The sequence below is a fragment of the Hyperoodon ampullatus genome (genome assembly GCF_949752795.1).
Source record: "Hyperoodon ampullatus genome assembly, chromosome: 8".
NCBI classification, from domain to species: domain Eukaryota; kingdom Metazoa; phylum Chordata; class Mammalia; order Artiodactyla; family Ziphiidae; genus Hyperoodon; species Hyperoodon ampullatus.
The window spans coordinates 101,323,155-101,339,870 of NC_136921.1; the positions used below are offsets into that span (position 1 = coordinate 101,323,155).

General features: G+C 44.8%; 1 protein-coding gene across 4 annotated transcripts in view; it reads left to right on the forward strand.

Annotated features, from left to right (window-relative positions):
* Window positions 1-1,724: 1,724 nt before the first annotated feature.
* The window catches only part of SAP130 (Sin3A associated protein 130), a gene marked incomplete at both ends in the record, with an annotated part of 73,854 nt that continues 58,862 nt past the window's right edge, over window positions 1,725-16,716 (forward strand). For 2 of the 4 annotated variants that reach the window (XM_079710550.1, XM_079710552.1), the window contains 7 exons: window positions 1,725-1,793; window positions 2,579-2,696; window positions 10,543-10,778; window positions 11,493-11,651; window positions 12,855-12,966; window positions 13,985-14,109; window positions 15,762-15,886. In XM_079710550.1, the coding sequence (XP_079566676.1) occupies window positions 1,725-1,793; window positions 2,579-2,696; window positions 10,543-10,778; window positions 11,493-11,651; window positions 12,855-12,966; window positions 13,985-14,109; window positions 15,762-15,886 (944 nt within the window). Of the gene's footprint in view, window positions 1,794-2,578; window positions 2,697-10,542; window positions 10,779-11,492; window positions 11,652-12,854; window positions 12,967-13,984; window positions 14,110-15,761; window positions 15,887-16,716 lie in introns of those variants that run through there. The other 2 variants (XM_079710551.1, XM_079710553.1) reach the window with 1 other exon arrangement.

Consider the following 16,716-nt stretch of genomic DNA (forward strand, 5'->3'; position numbering starts at 1 on the left):
TTAACACAAAACTCCAGATCTAAATTACCATCTGGGACGGGAGGAGGGGGACATTAACTCTATTGTCAGATTCAGATTTTGCTCCGGCAGCTTTGGCTAAGTCTACTGCAGCTGTATAAACTCCACCCCTCCACCCCAAACAAAACAACAAAACACCACCGCCACCCTCCGCTTCTTCGTAATCTGGAAAAACCGAGCAGGTGCACCGTGCCGGAGTCCTGCGCCAAAGGCGCCCTCTCCGAGCCGGCTTTAACCCGAAGGTGCTCGGCTCCCGAGCGGGTCCGGCCTGGTGTGCAGCTCCCGACGCGGCGCGCCGGGCGCAAACCCGACAGAGTCGCTTCAGTTCCGCCCACCCGATCCTCCCACGATGCTCAGGCTTTGCGGGCCGTGGCCTCTGTGGGGACATCAAGAACAGTCAGGAAAGCCCTCGGCCCTGCCTGCAGCCCCTTCGGCCCGCTGCAGTCGGCCTCCATTACCTTTTCCCGCGCCGCACCGCCCTCGGGAAAATGAAACCTTGTGGCGTCAGCTGAGGCAAAAGGGTATGAGCTTTTTACTAGGCAAAGAGAAAATGCAGAACCGACTCTACACAGCAAAGGGGTGTGTTGCCCCGGCCCGGTCGCCCGGACGCCCCGCCCAGGCCCGCCCTCTCGGCACCGGGGACTACATTTCCCAGAGGCCTCAGCGGCCGCGAGGGGCAGGCCCGTCCGCTCTCCGCTCACACTGAGCGGTGACTGGCTTCTCCGGAGGAGGGCGGGGCCTACCCCAGCCAATGGGTGAGAGGCTCGTTACGGCGGCGGAAGCAGCGGCGCTGGGCTGAGGGGTGGGGGGCAGAGTGCTAGCGCCTCGGCGGCGGCGGCGGGTCCGGGAGCCCGAGGACGCCGGCTCCACAGGCGGAGAGCGCAGGAGAGCGAGCTCAAGGCGGCGCGGCGGCCACTCGGCGCAGCACTCAGGTAATGGCGGGACGGGCGCCCGGGAGCGGAGGGGAGGAGAGGGGAGGAGACGAGGGGGCGGGGCGGCCGAGCCGGGCTGCAGCGTCCTTCCCGCTGCGCGTCCCCGGGGAAGGGCAGCGGTCCCTCGTCTCCTGCGGCGCAAACCTGAGCTCTTTCGCGAGCTGAGCACGGCTTTTGGGCCGGCGGCAGAGGCCGGGTGTCCTGTGGCAAGGAAGGGAGAGGCGTCGGGAGGGCTGGGCTGATTCGGGCGTGGGGGCGTGGCGGGCGTGGGCCTTGGCGGGGAAGCTGAGAGGCCGGGGGAGCGCGGGCGGGCGGGCGGCCCAGGGAGTTTGGCTCCTGGAGCAGTTTAAAGTGACTCTCCACATCCGGGCCCTGCGCCCGCCGCTTTCAGACCCTGACCGAGGCGGGGCCTCCGAGCTCCCCGCCCCTTTCGCCTGCGGCGCTTGTCTGCCTCTGCCATTGGCTCAGCCTCGAGAGGTTTGGGCTGCCCCGGCGAGGCTCGTGTCTGATTGGCTGGCAGTCGGCGGGAGGGTGGGGCGGGATCTCAGCGTGCAGGCAGCGTTGGATTGGTGCGGGCCCCGGACTGACGCGCCCGGCGTGGGGCCAATGGGCGGGCGGGGGAGGTAGGGGCAGGTTCGGGGGAAGAGGACTGGAGCGCAGCGGCAGCCGGGCGGCGGGGGTGAGCGGGGCCGGCGGGGCTGGACAGCGGCGGGCCCGAGGCGCGCTGCGGCACGAGTCGTCCCCGCGACCTCGGAGCCCAGCGCTGCCACCAAGATGGGTCCTCCGCGGCAACCCCAGCCCGGCGAGGTGGAATCGGGAGGGGCGGGCGGCGGGCGGCGGCAGGTAAAGGGCACACTGGTCCCGGGGCTCCTCAGAACGCCTGCCCCCTCCCCAGGGATGGAGTCTCAGAGACCCGGAGTGTCTGGAGACCTGTGTTCTCCGATCTCAGCGGGGGGCTTCAGGGTGGGGGCAGGATTGCGGGCGTATCGGGGATATCGGCTCCTGAAGGAGGAGTGGGGGGTCGATTTTAGGGAAAGTGGTGAAGGTCTCGGTTCCCTTTGGCTCAGTGGGGCTCTGTGAAAGGGGCGGGGGAGAAATCCGTCAATGGAGGCCTGTGCAGGAAAGCGTTTGAGAATTCCTTTCGGATCAGGTCTTGATGGAAGGTTTCTGATCCCGTCTTAGGACAGGGCATCTGCCTCCGATTCCTCCTGTGACACACTGATGACAGTTCTGTTCACCTTGGGGTGAGGCTTAAGTCTTTCAAAGGCACATGCCATTTGTCATGAAACTTTACACAGAAGTATATATATTGTGTTAAGACCTGTCACGTGGATGTTATACACAATGCAGTGTCGACTTTTGTGGCAATCCACAGGCATTGGGGAGCGGTGTCATAATATCCCCCAGCACCACATAAACGATTTTACCATTAATTGAACCTATGTACATCAAAAACTTAAACAGTTTACACCATTTCTGCACTGTATATTGAACACAAGTATCATTTTAGATAGATGATGCTACATTTGTTTTTCTAAGGGAAGATGTAGGTACTAAAAATGCTTTACTTTCTCATTATTGATTCTAATATCAGAATCCAGTAATAACCATATGCCTATGCACTGCAGGTGGAAATGAGTTCTCAACAGTTTCCTCGGTTAGGAACCCCCTCCACCGGGCTAAGCCAGGCTCCTTCACAGATAGCCAACAGTGGTTCTGCAGGATTGATAAACCCAGCTGCAACAGGTGAGATGTGTGATATTTTTCTATATTGCTTCCTGCACTAAAAATATTGCCAGTTTTCTAACTTAAAAATTAGCAAATTCTTTGTGGGATTTTAGTAAATACTAGGTTATCAAATTTGAAAAAAGGATATATTACAGTTCTAATTTAAATAGGGCTTTCTTTCTTCCTGTTTTAACCACTTGATTCACATGTACAGAGTGTACATGAAACTTACAGTGAAGCACGCCTACAAGAACTATTTTTTTAAATGTATTAATATGTTCTTATTTAATTAAGGCCCAGAGGTGTAATAATAATGCCATGAGGGAATGCAAAGGTGTGTAAGGTGTAGGTCTTGCCTTTCAGGAGCTTACTGTATAGGAAAAGAGATTTTAAAAAGATGTGTATACGCACATATACTACGCAACTCGGTTTTTAGTTGTATACTCTTTGAATGCTGAAGATCAGTGGCCTCAGCTGGTGATGATTTTGCCCCCCCAGGGAATATTTGGCGATGTCTCGGTACACTTTTAGGTGTCACAAGTAGGGGATGCTCTTGGCATTGGATATTTAGAGGCCCGGGATGCTGCTAAATACTCGACTTAAGCAGGACAGCCCCCAACCCCACAGCAAAGTATCTAGTCCAGTCAGCAGTGCTGAAGTTGAGTTACTCCTTCAAATAATTCTGTATTCTGTGTATCAAGTGGAAAGGTGGCATTGCAAAGTGAAGTAAGGCACTCCTTTTTTTATTCGTCTTTCTTTACAGTCTGATTTCTATGTTCCTCATCATGGTAAATGGTACTACCGTCTCCTTATTGCTCAAACCAGAAACTCAGGCATGGTGTTTAATTGTTCTGTCTTTGTCTCTCACTTGTGAGCTGTGACCTCCTTCCTATTGCTTCGCCTCATTCCTGCCAACTTCATTTTTGTTACAAATTTCTTTCAGTTCTCTTTAGGCTTAAAGTAACTTTAAGCTACTTTATTCCTCCTGCTTAATAGTAGCTGTTCATATTGAACAGATATGAACAGATGATATCTGTTGAACAGCTGAACAGATGATAAGTTCTCAATCTTCTTGACCTTGGAACTTTACACAGTCCAGTTTTGTTTTGTTTGTTTGCCACAATCTTTCATCTTCCTTTGCACACTTATTTATCTGGCTAACTCTTTGTTCTTCCTTGAGGTTTCCTCTCAGATGTCACTTTCTCTGGGAAATCTTTACTGACTCCATCATCCACAGCAACTCAAGGTCGGGCCTCCTCCTAGAATGAAGGCCAGGACCTACCTGTTCATGCTCCTTTGTATGTGCTATCCTTGCTACAGGGTGGAGGTCAACAAATTCTTATAGTGCCACTTCAAGTTCCTGACCCCATAACAAAAATTTTTGACAGTGTTTTATCTTTTGTATGAATTCACAGCAGAATTTTTTTTTTTTTTTTTGGCCAAGCTGCATGGCTTGCGGGATCTTAGTTCCCCGACCAGGGATTGAACCCAGGACACAGCAGTGAAAGTGCCAAGTCCTAACCACTGGAGTGCCAGGGAATCCCCACAACAGAATAATTTAAAGGAGCATAGCTAAAGAGAATTTTTTTTAAATAAAAATCCATTTTTAATTAATTTATTTTATTTATTTATTTTTGGCTGCGTTGGGTCTTCGTTGCTGCACGCGGGCTTTCTCTAGTTGTGTCGAGCGGGGTCTACTCTTCGTTGTGGTGCGCGGGCTTCTCACTGCAGTGGCTTCTCTTGTTGCGGAGCATGGGCTCTAGGCGCATCAGCTTCAGTAGTTGTGGCTCACAGGCTCAGTAGTTGTGGCTTGCGGACTCTAGAGCGCAGGCTCAGTCATTGTGGCGCACGGGCTTAGTTGCTCCACGGCACGTGGGATCTTCCTGGACCAGGGCTTGAACCCGTGTCCCCTGCATTGGCAGGCGGATTCTTAACCACTGTGCCACCAGGGAAGCCCAAAAGAGAATATTTTTGAACATCTATTTGCAAGAATTTTACTGCTCATTAAAAAGGGTATCAATTAGCAATAATTGCCCTCAGGCTTCGTTGCGAAGGAAATCATTGACTTAGACCAAAATTGCCTATAATTTTACTTCTGAAATGTGTATGCTGTTTCCTTCAGTTGCTCTTAAAAAGAAAATAAAAGTTTTCCTTAAGTAGTTAGATGTCTTTCTATATTTCCTGTTGCTCTTATTGGAAGAAGTAATTTGGGATCCTACGCATGTCAGGATTTCAAGTACACATCCACAGTACGGAAATATAGATTACAACCAGTTCTCTTAACTACTGCTTCAAGGTTCTTTTCTGATAAAAATAAACAACTTCAAATACCTAGAAGGAAACGATACATAGTTGCAAAAAGAGCTTAGTGGAAAATGGTCAGTGCATTATATCTTAAACGAAAGTGTCAAAAATCAAAGTCTTCCTGGACAGATAGGTTTGGGGGAAAGTTATGAAATTGTCCATTTCCTTTAAAATTTTAATTAGGGGAAAATCTGGGCAGTGGGGAAGGTTAAAAATCAGTTGATAATGGAAAGACAGAAGTAAAACTCTTTATTCACACGCATCATGTATACAGAAAATACTAAATTTTTTGTTTGTTTGTTTTGTTTTGTTTTTTGCGGTACGTGGGCCTCTCACTGTTGTGGCCTCTCCCGTTGCGGAGCACAGGCTCCGGACGCGCAGGCTCAGCGGCCATGGCTCACGGGCCCAGCCGCTCCGCGGCATGTGGGATCTTCCCGGACCAGGGCACGAACCCGTGTCCCCTGCATCGGCAGGTGGACTCTCAACCACTGTGCTACCAGGGAAGCCCCTAAATGTTTTTTAAAAGCTGTTGGAACTAATAAGTGAAATTACTAAAGGTTGCAGGATAAAAGTTCAGTGTACAGAAATCAATTATATTTCTAAATACTAGTAATGAATAGTGAAAATTTAAAAGTGTCATTTACAGTAGCATTAAAAAAAAAAAAACCCACAGGACTTCCCTGGTGGCGCAGTGGTTGAGAGTCCACCTGCTGATGCAGGGAACATGCGTTCGTGCCCCAGTCCGGGAAGATCCCACATACCACGGAGCGGCTGGACCCGTGGGCCATGGCCGCTGAGCCTGCGCGTCCGGAGCCTGTGCTCCGCAATGGGAGAGGCCACAACAGTGAGAGGCCCGCGTACTGCAAAAAAAAAAAAAAAAAAAAAAACCCACAAAATACTTAGGAATAAGTTAACAAAATATGTGTATGACCTGGGGTTAGAAAACTATGTAAAACATTGCTGAGAGAAGTTAAAGACCTAGATAAATGAAAAGATCTATCATGTTCATGGATTGGAAAACTCAGTATTTTCCTTTACCCAAAGGGATCTTTAGATTCAAATGAATCCTAATCAAATTCACATCAAGTACTTTTCTAAAAATTGAATCTAAAATTAAATCTAAAATATATGTGAAAACCAAAGGACCTAGAATAGCCAGAGCAATTTTGACAAAAAAGAAGAAGAAAGTTGGGGGACTCCACTGCCTTACTTCAAGACTTGGTATAAAGCTGCACTAATCAAGACAGTGTGATATTAGCATAAATCACTGGATCATTGGTACAAACTAGAGGATCCAGAAATAGACCCACACATAATGGTCAATTGATTTTTGATAAAAGTACATAGATAATTCAATAGGGGAATGATCGTCTTTTTAACAGAATAGTGCCAGAACACCAGAATATCCATATGAAAAAAAATAAACCTTGACCTTTACTTCCACTGTGCACATAAATTAACTCGAAATGTATAATTATGGACCTAAGTATAAAACTTAAAATTTCTAAAAGAAAATATAGGAGAAACTGTTTGTTATCTTAGAGTAAGTAAAAATTGCTTAGGGCACGAAAAACACTGATTATAAAGGAGGCAACTAATACACTGTACTTCATCAACATTAAAAATGACTGCTCTGCAAAAGACACTGTTAGTAAAATAAAAAGGCAAGCCACCAAATGAGAGAAGACATTTGTGATAAATGTGTCAACAAAGGACTTACATCTGGAATATATAAAAAACTTGTAACTCAATAGCAAAAAAGGCAAACAGCTTGTTTTTTTTGTTTGTTTGTTTTTAAGGGATGAAATATGTGAATAGACACTTTACCAAAGATGCTGTATAAAGGCCAGATAAACACAAAAGATATTCAACTGTATTACTCCTCAGGGCAATGCAAATTAAAACCACAGTGAGAAACTGCTATACACCCACTAGAATGACTAAAACAAAAAGACTGACAATACCGAGTTTTGACGTGTTTGTCGAGTAAGCAGAACCCATGCATTGGTGGGAATGCAAAGTAATCCAGCCACTTTGGTAAGCAGTTTGGCACAGTATGTTAAAAAAATTTAACGTAAACTTACCATACAACCCAGCAGTCTCATTCCTAGGTATTTACCCAAGATAAATGAAAATGTGTGTCACACATACAGTGACTTCTCCTTCAGTGTTCATAGAAGCATTATTCATAATAGCCAAACCCTGGAAAGAACCCAGATTTTATCAACTGGTGACTGGATAAGCAAAGTTTGGTTTAATCCATACAGTGGAATACTACTCAATGGTAAAAAGAAGCAAACTAGCATTATAAACAGTAACGTGGATGAACGTCAAAAGCATTTTACTGAGAGAAAGAAGCCAGACCCAAAGGACCACGTACTGTGTGGTTCTATCTCTATGAAATTCCAGAAAAGACAAAGCAGTGGTGATAGAACCATCAATAGATCAGTGGTTTCTAAGGAGTCGGGGTGGGAGGGAGGGAATTGACTGCAAAGGGGCATGAATGAACTTGTTAGAGCAAGGGAAACGTTCTATGTCATGATTGTGTTGTGATAACAGTACTGAATACATTTGTGAAAATTTAGTTTTATACAAAAAATTAGTAGATTTTATATGTAAATTGTACCTCAGTTAATAATAAAGCTGATTAAAAAATGGACAAGATATGAACATATACTTTACAAAGGAAGATGTATATGAATGGCCTATGGTCACATAAAAAGAAGTTCTACATTACCAGTCAGCATGGAAATGTTAATTAAAACCACAATGAGATACCCAGTACACACCCACTAGAATATCTGTGTGTCAAGAATCCGTGAGGATGAGGAACAACTGGACCGCTAATACACACTGCCTGTGGGAACATGAGATAATACAACCACTTTGGAAAGTACTTCGGCAGTTTCATATGAAGTTTACCATTTGACCCAGCCATTCTGCTCCTAACTTGTTGGTGAGAATGTAAAAAAAAAAAAAAATCATTGAACTCTCTTTAGAATAGCCATTTTATTGTATGCAAATTATACCTCGATAAAGCGGTTTTAAAAATCAAAATTTTTAAAAAATCTGAATGACCTAGGAGAAGGGTCAATGTATAGCAGAATATAAAATATATTAATCTTTTCTCGCAGCACTTTTTTCCTCCAAGAGAAAAGTTCTAATTTTTTTTCCTGAGGAGATCATTGAAGAAGGACTCAGAGTACACATGGATATTTATTCTAGAGTTGTTGACAATAGCAAAAATTTGGAAATAACCTAAAAGCTCATCGTTGATATAATGGTTTAAAAAGGTATAGTACATCTATTCAATAGAATTTCATTTAGCGCTTTTGAAATGATGCAGTGTATATTCATATTACTTAGCGATTCCACTCTTAGGTGGAATCCAATAGCAATGGTAATGTTCACCAAAAGACATATGCGTGAATATTACTAGTATTCCTATTCATAATAGTAAAAAAAAAACCACAAAAAACCTGAAAACTAACTGGGAGTAAAATGGATAATTTGTGATTTATTCAAGCAATGGCATACTGTACTGAGAATGAAGGAGCTACGGCTACATGCAATAACATGCACAAATCTTATACCTATAAGTGAGAGAGACAAGAACCGGGTACATTTGTTACGAGTATATTTATATAAGTTCAAAAATAGACAACAGTAACCTATAGTTTTAGAAGTTAGCATAGTGAGTATCGTTGGGAGGGACAGTGACTGGAATCAGGCTGAACAGAGGGTTTATGGGGATCCGGTAGCATTCTGCTGGTTGATCTAGGGGCTGGTAACTCAGGTGTATTCCGTTTGTGAAAGTTTATTGAGCTATACACTTGTCTTTATGAAGGTTATAGTTAAATAAAAAGTTAAGTAAATAAAAACCCACCTAAGATTAAGAGCTGAGAAGTGTCTGACGTTTTACCAAAATAGTAACTTGGTGCCTTTAGGGGATAGACTTTGGGAGCAGCTTTACTTTCTTTATAGTTTTCCAAGTAATTAAAATTTTTTACGTAAGTATAATCTTTATGTTCAGAAAAATAATGTCAGTGTTGTTTTGGGAAAATGATAGTGCAAATTAATATTTTCACAGACTCTCCTCTTTCATTACATTAGTTCCTTGATTTTTAATAAATTTTTTTAATCATTGTGTTCTGAATTCACAGCATTTTAAAATTTATTTTTAGTTTTATTTATTTTTGGCTGCGTTGGGTCTTTGTTGCTGCACACAGGCTTTCTCTAGTTGCGGCGAGCGGGGGCTACTCTTCGTTGCAGTGCGCAGGCTTCTCATTGCGGTGGCTTCTCTTGTTGCGGAGCATGGGCCCTAGGCACACGGGCTCTAGAGCGCAGGCTCAGTAGTTGTGGCGCACGGGCTTAGTTGCTCTGTGGCATGTGAGATCTTCCCGGACCAGGGATCGAACCCGTGTTCCCAGCATTGGCAGGCGGATTCTTAACCACCACGCCACCAGGGAAGTCCCAGTTCCTTGATTTTTTTAACTTAATTTTTGAATACGTTACATGTTCTCATGGTCCAAAATTCCAAAAGAAAAAAGAGTATACACTGAAAAGTATCTCTCCTTCCTGTCCCCCACTCACCCACTTTCTTTCCTTTCAGGCAAACAAGATGCTTTGGAGATATGTTATCCGTATACAAATACAAATGTATTTATATTTGTGTGTATTTTATTTACTTTTTCTCCGTTCTGTACCTTGGTATTTTCATATATCTTTTTCACAATATATATATATTATACATTTTCCCATAAGAGTACCTAAAAAGCTTTCTTGTTTTATTTTTATAGTTGCATGGTAGTCTATTGTGTGAGTATACCATAATTTATATAACCAGTCCCCTATTGATGGACATGTAGGTTTTTTGGTTCCTTTGCTAGTATAAAAATACTGAAACAGATAACTTGTACCTGAGTCATTTTACATACATGCTGTGTATCTATAGGGTACAGTCATGCAAGTGGAATTGTTGAGTCTCAAAGGGTGCATGCATTGTAATAATGATAGAGCTTTACTTGTTCACTCTGTAGGGATTTGGACTGAGAAATTGGTTACCTTTTTTGGGGGGGGCGCCACACCACACACAGCATGCAGGATCTTAGTTCCCCGACCAGGGGTCAGACCCGTGCCCCCTGCAGTGGAAGCATGGATTCTTAACCACTGGACCGCCTGGGAAATCCCCAAGTCACCTTTTTAATATTAGGTTTTTATAACTTTTAAAATAAATATTTTAAATGAAATTGTCTTATATCTTATATTACAATTTCAAGTATTTGAGGTCATTCTAGATAGTTTTCAGGCCCTTTGTTCATAGGAGTAGGAAATTACAATCTTGAAAACAAATCCTGTGTTCCATAGGTGTGACTTTCAAGTTTGCTAGCCATGAGGGGAATTTGATGCCCAACTTTTCCTTGTTAAGAAAATCTCACAAGGAAACGGTCAGTTTATCAACCCTGAAACTTAACTGCAGGTGCCACTCCTACATGGGCTGTTATATTATTTGCTATTGGAAGGGCATGACACGCTGTTTCACCCTTCATGTCTTCACTAGTCAACGATGAATCTAGTCGAGATGCTGAAGTCACTGCCAGGGAGCACGTGGGTTCCAGCAGCTCCCTACAGTCCCGTGAAGAGAAGCAAGAGCCTGTTGTGGTAAGGCCCTATCCACAGGTGCAGATGTTGTCTACACACCATGCTGTTGCATCGGGCACACCTGTCACAGTGACAGCCCCGCCAGCACATCTGACGCCAGCAGTGCCACTCTCATTTTCGGAGGGACTTATGAAGGTAATGGAGAGGGTTAAAATTGCACCTTGAACGACAGCTAAAGACTGGCTAGGATTTCTGACAGCGCTCACAGAGTCTTAGGCTGTATCCTAGGATCATAGCTTTTTCTTTCTGACCTATCAGTTCAGCTCCTCTCTGTAACTCAGAGTGGCGCTGTTCTGCAGTGCCTAGTCTCGTGCCGCTGGGCAGTTGGCATCACAGGATCTTTTCTCGTACCCATTTTGACGTTGATTTTATTTCAAGTTATGGGCGTGCTAGTGTAGCTCTTATCTTGGAGTGGCACTCTTCTCCAAGGTTTTGTTTTGATAGCTTGCTAATTTGGGTGTATCAGAATATCGCCTTGTGTATTAACCATATGGATATGTGTCAGTTACTGGGAGTTTTGTTTACTTCCAGCCAAACTTGGGAGGCAGCACGGTATAGAAGAATGAATGTGGGCTGTGAGCCATACAGATCTGGGCTGTATTCCCAGTTCTAGTTTTTACTGTCTGTGTGGCTTTAAGCAAGTGACTTAGCCTTGCTTTGTATGTTTCCACATCTGTAACATGGCAATGCTAGCACTTCAATGGAGAGGCTGTGATGCTAAGAGGTAGAACATATGAGGCTTCGGGCATCCTCCCTGGCGCTCTCCAGGTTTGATTTGTGTACGTGTGTGCAATGAAGGGCATCGCTGGAAACGCTGTTGATCTGTGTCGTGTGGTTTTCTGTTCGCAGCCGCCCCCGAAGCCCACCGTGCCTAGCCGTCCCATTGCTCCTGCTCCACCTTCCACCTTGTCACTTCCCCCCAAGCTTCCAGGGCAGGTTACCGTTACCATGGAGAGTAGCATCCCTCAAGCTGCAGCCATTCCTGTGGCAACAATCAGTGGACAACAGGTTTTTTTCCTCTTAATTTGCTGATTTTCAAACTGAGATGCCAAACTGTTGATCATTATTTACTGAATGCCAGCAGTACATTAGGCACTGGACTAAATCAAACATGAACTGGTCACTGGTATCTGCAAGGGGACAAGAGGAGAGTGGACAGAGAAGGATGGCCTCGGGAGTAAGACCAGTATGCACAGTGGTCTTGTCATTCGGCCCGTACGTAGTGGGTACCTGCTGTGTACGAGGCACCCCCTGCAGTGTGAGAAGCAAATCTAGATGAGACAGCCCGTGACCTTGAGGAGCATAGGAGTCCGGCTGTGCTTGGTTACAGGCACAGAACTCCAGTGGGCTGAGGACAGCCTCACAGCAGCAGTGCTTCTCTAAGGCTGTTCTCTGAGGACAGTGATGTGTGTCTCTTGGGCGACTGGCAGGTTCCCTCAGCAGCCTACCGGTTGTGAACATTTATTTTAAAGTCTCATGTTTTAACTTAATTTTTTGTTTTTTTTTTTGAAATTGCAGTCCTCCTCCATAATATGTATTTGATTTATTTAAATATTTTAAATTACTTACCAATGAAAACTGAATCTCACAACTCACTCCCTTCAAGTTTTCAGGAAAAAAAATGGTATTCCAAAAAGGTGCACTGTGGTTTTTTTCATTTTGTCATACTGCTGAGTCCTCCCAGAAGTGCTGGAATGTCCACCTGAGAAGCACTGGCACCAGGATTGGGCAGGTGTGAGGAAGGGACACTTAGGGGTGAGCTGAAGAACTGACGGGGGAGTGCCCGTTGGATGCTGACGGAATTTGCTTAGAAATCCCGGCTAGCATAAAGAATACGTGAGTGCAGTGGCGTGTAAAGGAAATAGTGAGAATAAGGAAAAATAAGCTATAGGCCAAGACAAAGAAAACAAGGGTAGAAGGCTAATAATATTGAAGATGACAGTGTCTGAAAGTGGACAGTCAAATGTGTCATCAGTGACAGGAACCTAACAACTAGCTAGACTCAAGGCAGTTGATGGGTCCTCCCTGTCCCTTACCACATGCCTGCTGGCACAGGGCATCGTGCAGTATGCTGTGAAAAGAAAACGAAATGTCCTTAAGAGGAACAACATGACCCACATTTGGAGGCAGCTGACTTCCTAGAAGCAATGGCTAAGCACCCGTGGCTAAGACCAGGCACTTGGAAATAACGTCGCATCCTGTTTCTTGCAGGGGCATCCCAGTAACCTGCATCACATCATGACCACAAACGTACAGATGTCTATCATCCGCAGCAACGCACCTGGGCCCCCTCTTCACATTGGAGCTTCTCATTTACCTCGAGGTATAAAGGCTGCATGTTTCCTTCAGACTCTTGAAATGCAGTGACAGGTATACGTTTGGTAGAAGATACAGTAACACAAAGCATCTCCAGAATGAGCTTTTTAAAGTTGCAGGACAGCAGAAATAAACTTAGGTTAATGCACATTTTTAGTGTGGCCTAATAGGTGCTTATTATAGTTGTATTGCAACACATATGTGTATGTGTGTAAACTCAGAGCAGTTCAGATTTTCTGTATGGTCTAAAAATTGTCCTTTATACTGAGGAACCCCTGAAAGCTATGGTAGTGTAAATATGGGCTTCATTTTTAATAAATAAGTCACAGATGTCAATACTGAGTATTTTTGAAGTTTAGTGAAAATGCTTAGTCAAATCTTTTTATTCACATGGCAATAAGATGAATTTATTCTTAAAATTAACTGCTGATAGGTTGTAAGGTATTAAATTTAATGAGTTTTTTCAGTTACTTGATCAGAAATTGTTACCTTCTATTGGAGAGGGTAAAATTATTGTCGGCAAAATCAGGCTAACGAATGCTCTCTCTCAGTGTAACTTAGTGGGTCTCAGAGTGAGGTTTGCGGACTGCAGGGGCATGTGTGTGAGGTCGAAACTAAGACGTGTGCCCTTTTGTCAGTGCTGATATTGGCACTGATGGTGCAAAGGCAGTGGTGGTTCAAGTGAACTCTCACTGGTGGTTAAACTGCTGCAGCCTTGGCTTGAATCAGGGTAATAACAGCACCGTGCTGTGCTTCACTGCTACGTACTTGCAGTTTCAAAAAAAAAAAAAAAAAAAACCAGTTTCATTTAAGAACACCCTTGAAGAAGCAATACAGATTATCAGTCTTATGAAATCTCAGCCCTTGAGCGCACGTTCTCTTAATTTTCTATATGATGAAATGGGAAGTATACATAAAGCACTTAAGCTGAATACTGACATACTGAGCTTATAGGGAATATAATTGTAGCTATTTAAATCATGAGCCCAGAAGCCATACTAATGAAAAAAATTCTGTTTTTCCAGGTGCAGCAGCTGCTGCTGTGATGTCCAGTTCTAAAGTAACCACGGTCCTGAGGCCGACTTCCCAGCTGCCAAATGCTGCTTCAGCTCAGCCGGCAGTACAGCACATCATTCACCAGCCAATCCAGGCACGCCGGGGTTGTGGGTAGTCAGCCAGCAAGCGTTAAGCGCCTACTCTTGAGTTATTCACTCTGCTTGGCACTGTGCGAGTTCTTGAACCTCAAGCGACTTTGGATCTAGTTGCCAAGATGTAGAGAAGGCTGAATTACAGACAGTGTCATGTGATCCGCTGTAGAAATTTAGGAGAGAGGTAGTAAGGGAAGGCTTTTGGTTGGGATGGGTGTGGCAGTGGGGATTCAGAGGCGTGAAGGGGGGCAGCACTCTGAACAAGGCAAGGAAGATGGTGGTGGTTGTACACAGTGTGGAGTGAAGACTAGTTAGAGCTGAGGGATTCTGATTTCGATAGGGCTGTGTGAACCCCTCAACATTTTATGCACATTTTTATGCACATATGTATGCTTTCTGAGGAAGATGGTCCACGCCTTTCAACTTTTTTCAAGGAAGCCTGTGGCCTCGGTACCACTGAAGTATAACGTGTTACTGCGTGATACCGTGTCTGTCTCTAAATTCGGGACTCTAAGATGAAGACTGTAAACTTGATTTTGTACACAGCAGAGAGCTACTGCGTCTTTGGAATATACTGACATATGGTCAAAGAAATATCTTTGAAAGATTAATCTAGCTGAATTGCGTACAGAAGGTAGAAGTTCAGTGCCTTTGTGGCCAGACTGGTAGCATGTATGAAATAGCTGGGTTTAAGATACTACGGAAGAGTGCTGACTGGGATGCAGGTTAAGATACGTCTAGCCTAGAGCTTTCACGTTAAACAAAATAAAAGACCTTGCTAGTAATAAAACACATTTGGAGACTGATTAGGGCCCCAGGAGTATAATGGTAGGAAGGGTTGGAGAAAGAGGAGAACCCAGGGTCAAGAGCTCAGTAGTGAGGAAGACAGCACAGCAGTCCTAGTGTGAGAGGACAGGCTGTGAGAGCAGCGCCGTGGGGACGAGGTCTGCAGGTGAGAAACAGATCAAGAATGGGCAGAGTTTGCTGAGTTAACCTGCACATGGCAGGAGCAGGAAAGAAGGACTACTCAGGAGAGCTCAGATGCCTGGAGAATCTGACGGGGCAAGCGGGTGAAGCCCAGTGTGGAACTCGTTTGTCAGGTGAAGGTTTTACACCCAGATGTAGGGGTAAGGGAAGTATATCCATATGGAAACATCTAGAAAGTATCTGGGCACCCTGCTCCTTCCGCTGATAAAGAATGCTGTTACCACGTGTTTGCCTTTATTGCCCTCAGATGGCATGAGAGCCAGCGTCCAGTTCTGAGTAGGCCCTCTGTGGAAAGGCCTGGGTTGTGTCGTCATGAAAAGTGTCTGCTCCAGGACCAGTGACGGCTCTGTGGGAACCGGAGCTGAAGGGCTAGATTCCAGTCTGTACTAATCGTAGGACAGAATTTTGAGTGTGGTCATATTCGAAAAGGAGGGACTTATGTACTTTCCAACCAGAATTGGATTTTTGGGGATAATTCTGGCTCTTGGCCTTCTAACAACCTCTCTGAAAAGAGAACTTGGTAATCAGAATGGTGAGAATTTATTTTCATTTGGACATAAACACTCTTATTTCGAGACCCAGTTTTCAAATTATACTTGCGGTGTTTTGGGCATACTGTATTTTGCTTTTGCTTTCAATGAAATATGTTTTTCTCTTCTCTTGGTAGTCTCGTCCACCTGTGACCACCTCTAATACCATCCCTCCTGCTGTGGTAGCAACTGTGTCGGCCACCAGAGCTCAGTCTCCAGTCATTACTACAACAGCAGCCCATGCCACTGATTCCGCACTTAGGTATATTTGGGGGTTTGAAGATCAGCCGTGCTGCCATCCTCCCTTCTTCTCTCCCCTTTTCTTTTCCTTCCTTCATTCAACTCAATAAATATTTATTGAGTGCTTTTTTTCCTTTTTTTTAATGAGCTATGTTGTGTTCTAGACACTGAGGATAAAGCAGTGAAAAAATAAAAAGAAATTCTTGCCCTCATAGAGTTTCTGTTTGTAGAAACTGTGGCTGGAGACATTACCATAAAAAAATATATAGTTTTTTAGGGGGCAGAGAGTGCTTTGGGGACAAATCAGGGCGAATGGGATTTGGAGGGACAGGGTAGGCAGTACGGGGAGCTTACTATGTCATGTAAGGTGATCAGGAAGGGCTTTGTTGATAAGAATGCAGTTGAACAGAAAATGGAAGATGTGAAATGAGCCATATGGTTGTCTGGGATAAGAGAGTGTTCTAGGCAGTGGGAACAGTAAGTGCAAAGGCCCTGAGACAGGAGTATGTTGACCACATAAAGGGGCAGCAAGAGGCTAATGGTAGGAGAGTGGCCAGAGATTATTTTAGGAGGTAGCAAGGTCCCCAGGTCATGCCGAGCCTTAGGAACCACTCTGAGGATTTGGCCTGTGCTGGGGGGCAATGGGAAGCCTTAGCAGAGTTTGGAACAGAGCAGCGCCATGATCTGAAGTAGCTGCATCAGCCTGGTTGCTGGAGAGAGTAGGCTGTGGGGAGGCAAAGTTGGAAGCAGGATGTTTCGAAGAGTATGGCAGGAATCCAGGAGAGATGGTCATTGGAGGTGGAAAGATGTGGTTAGATTCTGAATAGAACTTTGAAGGTAGCGGAGGGGACT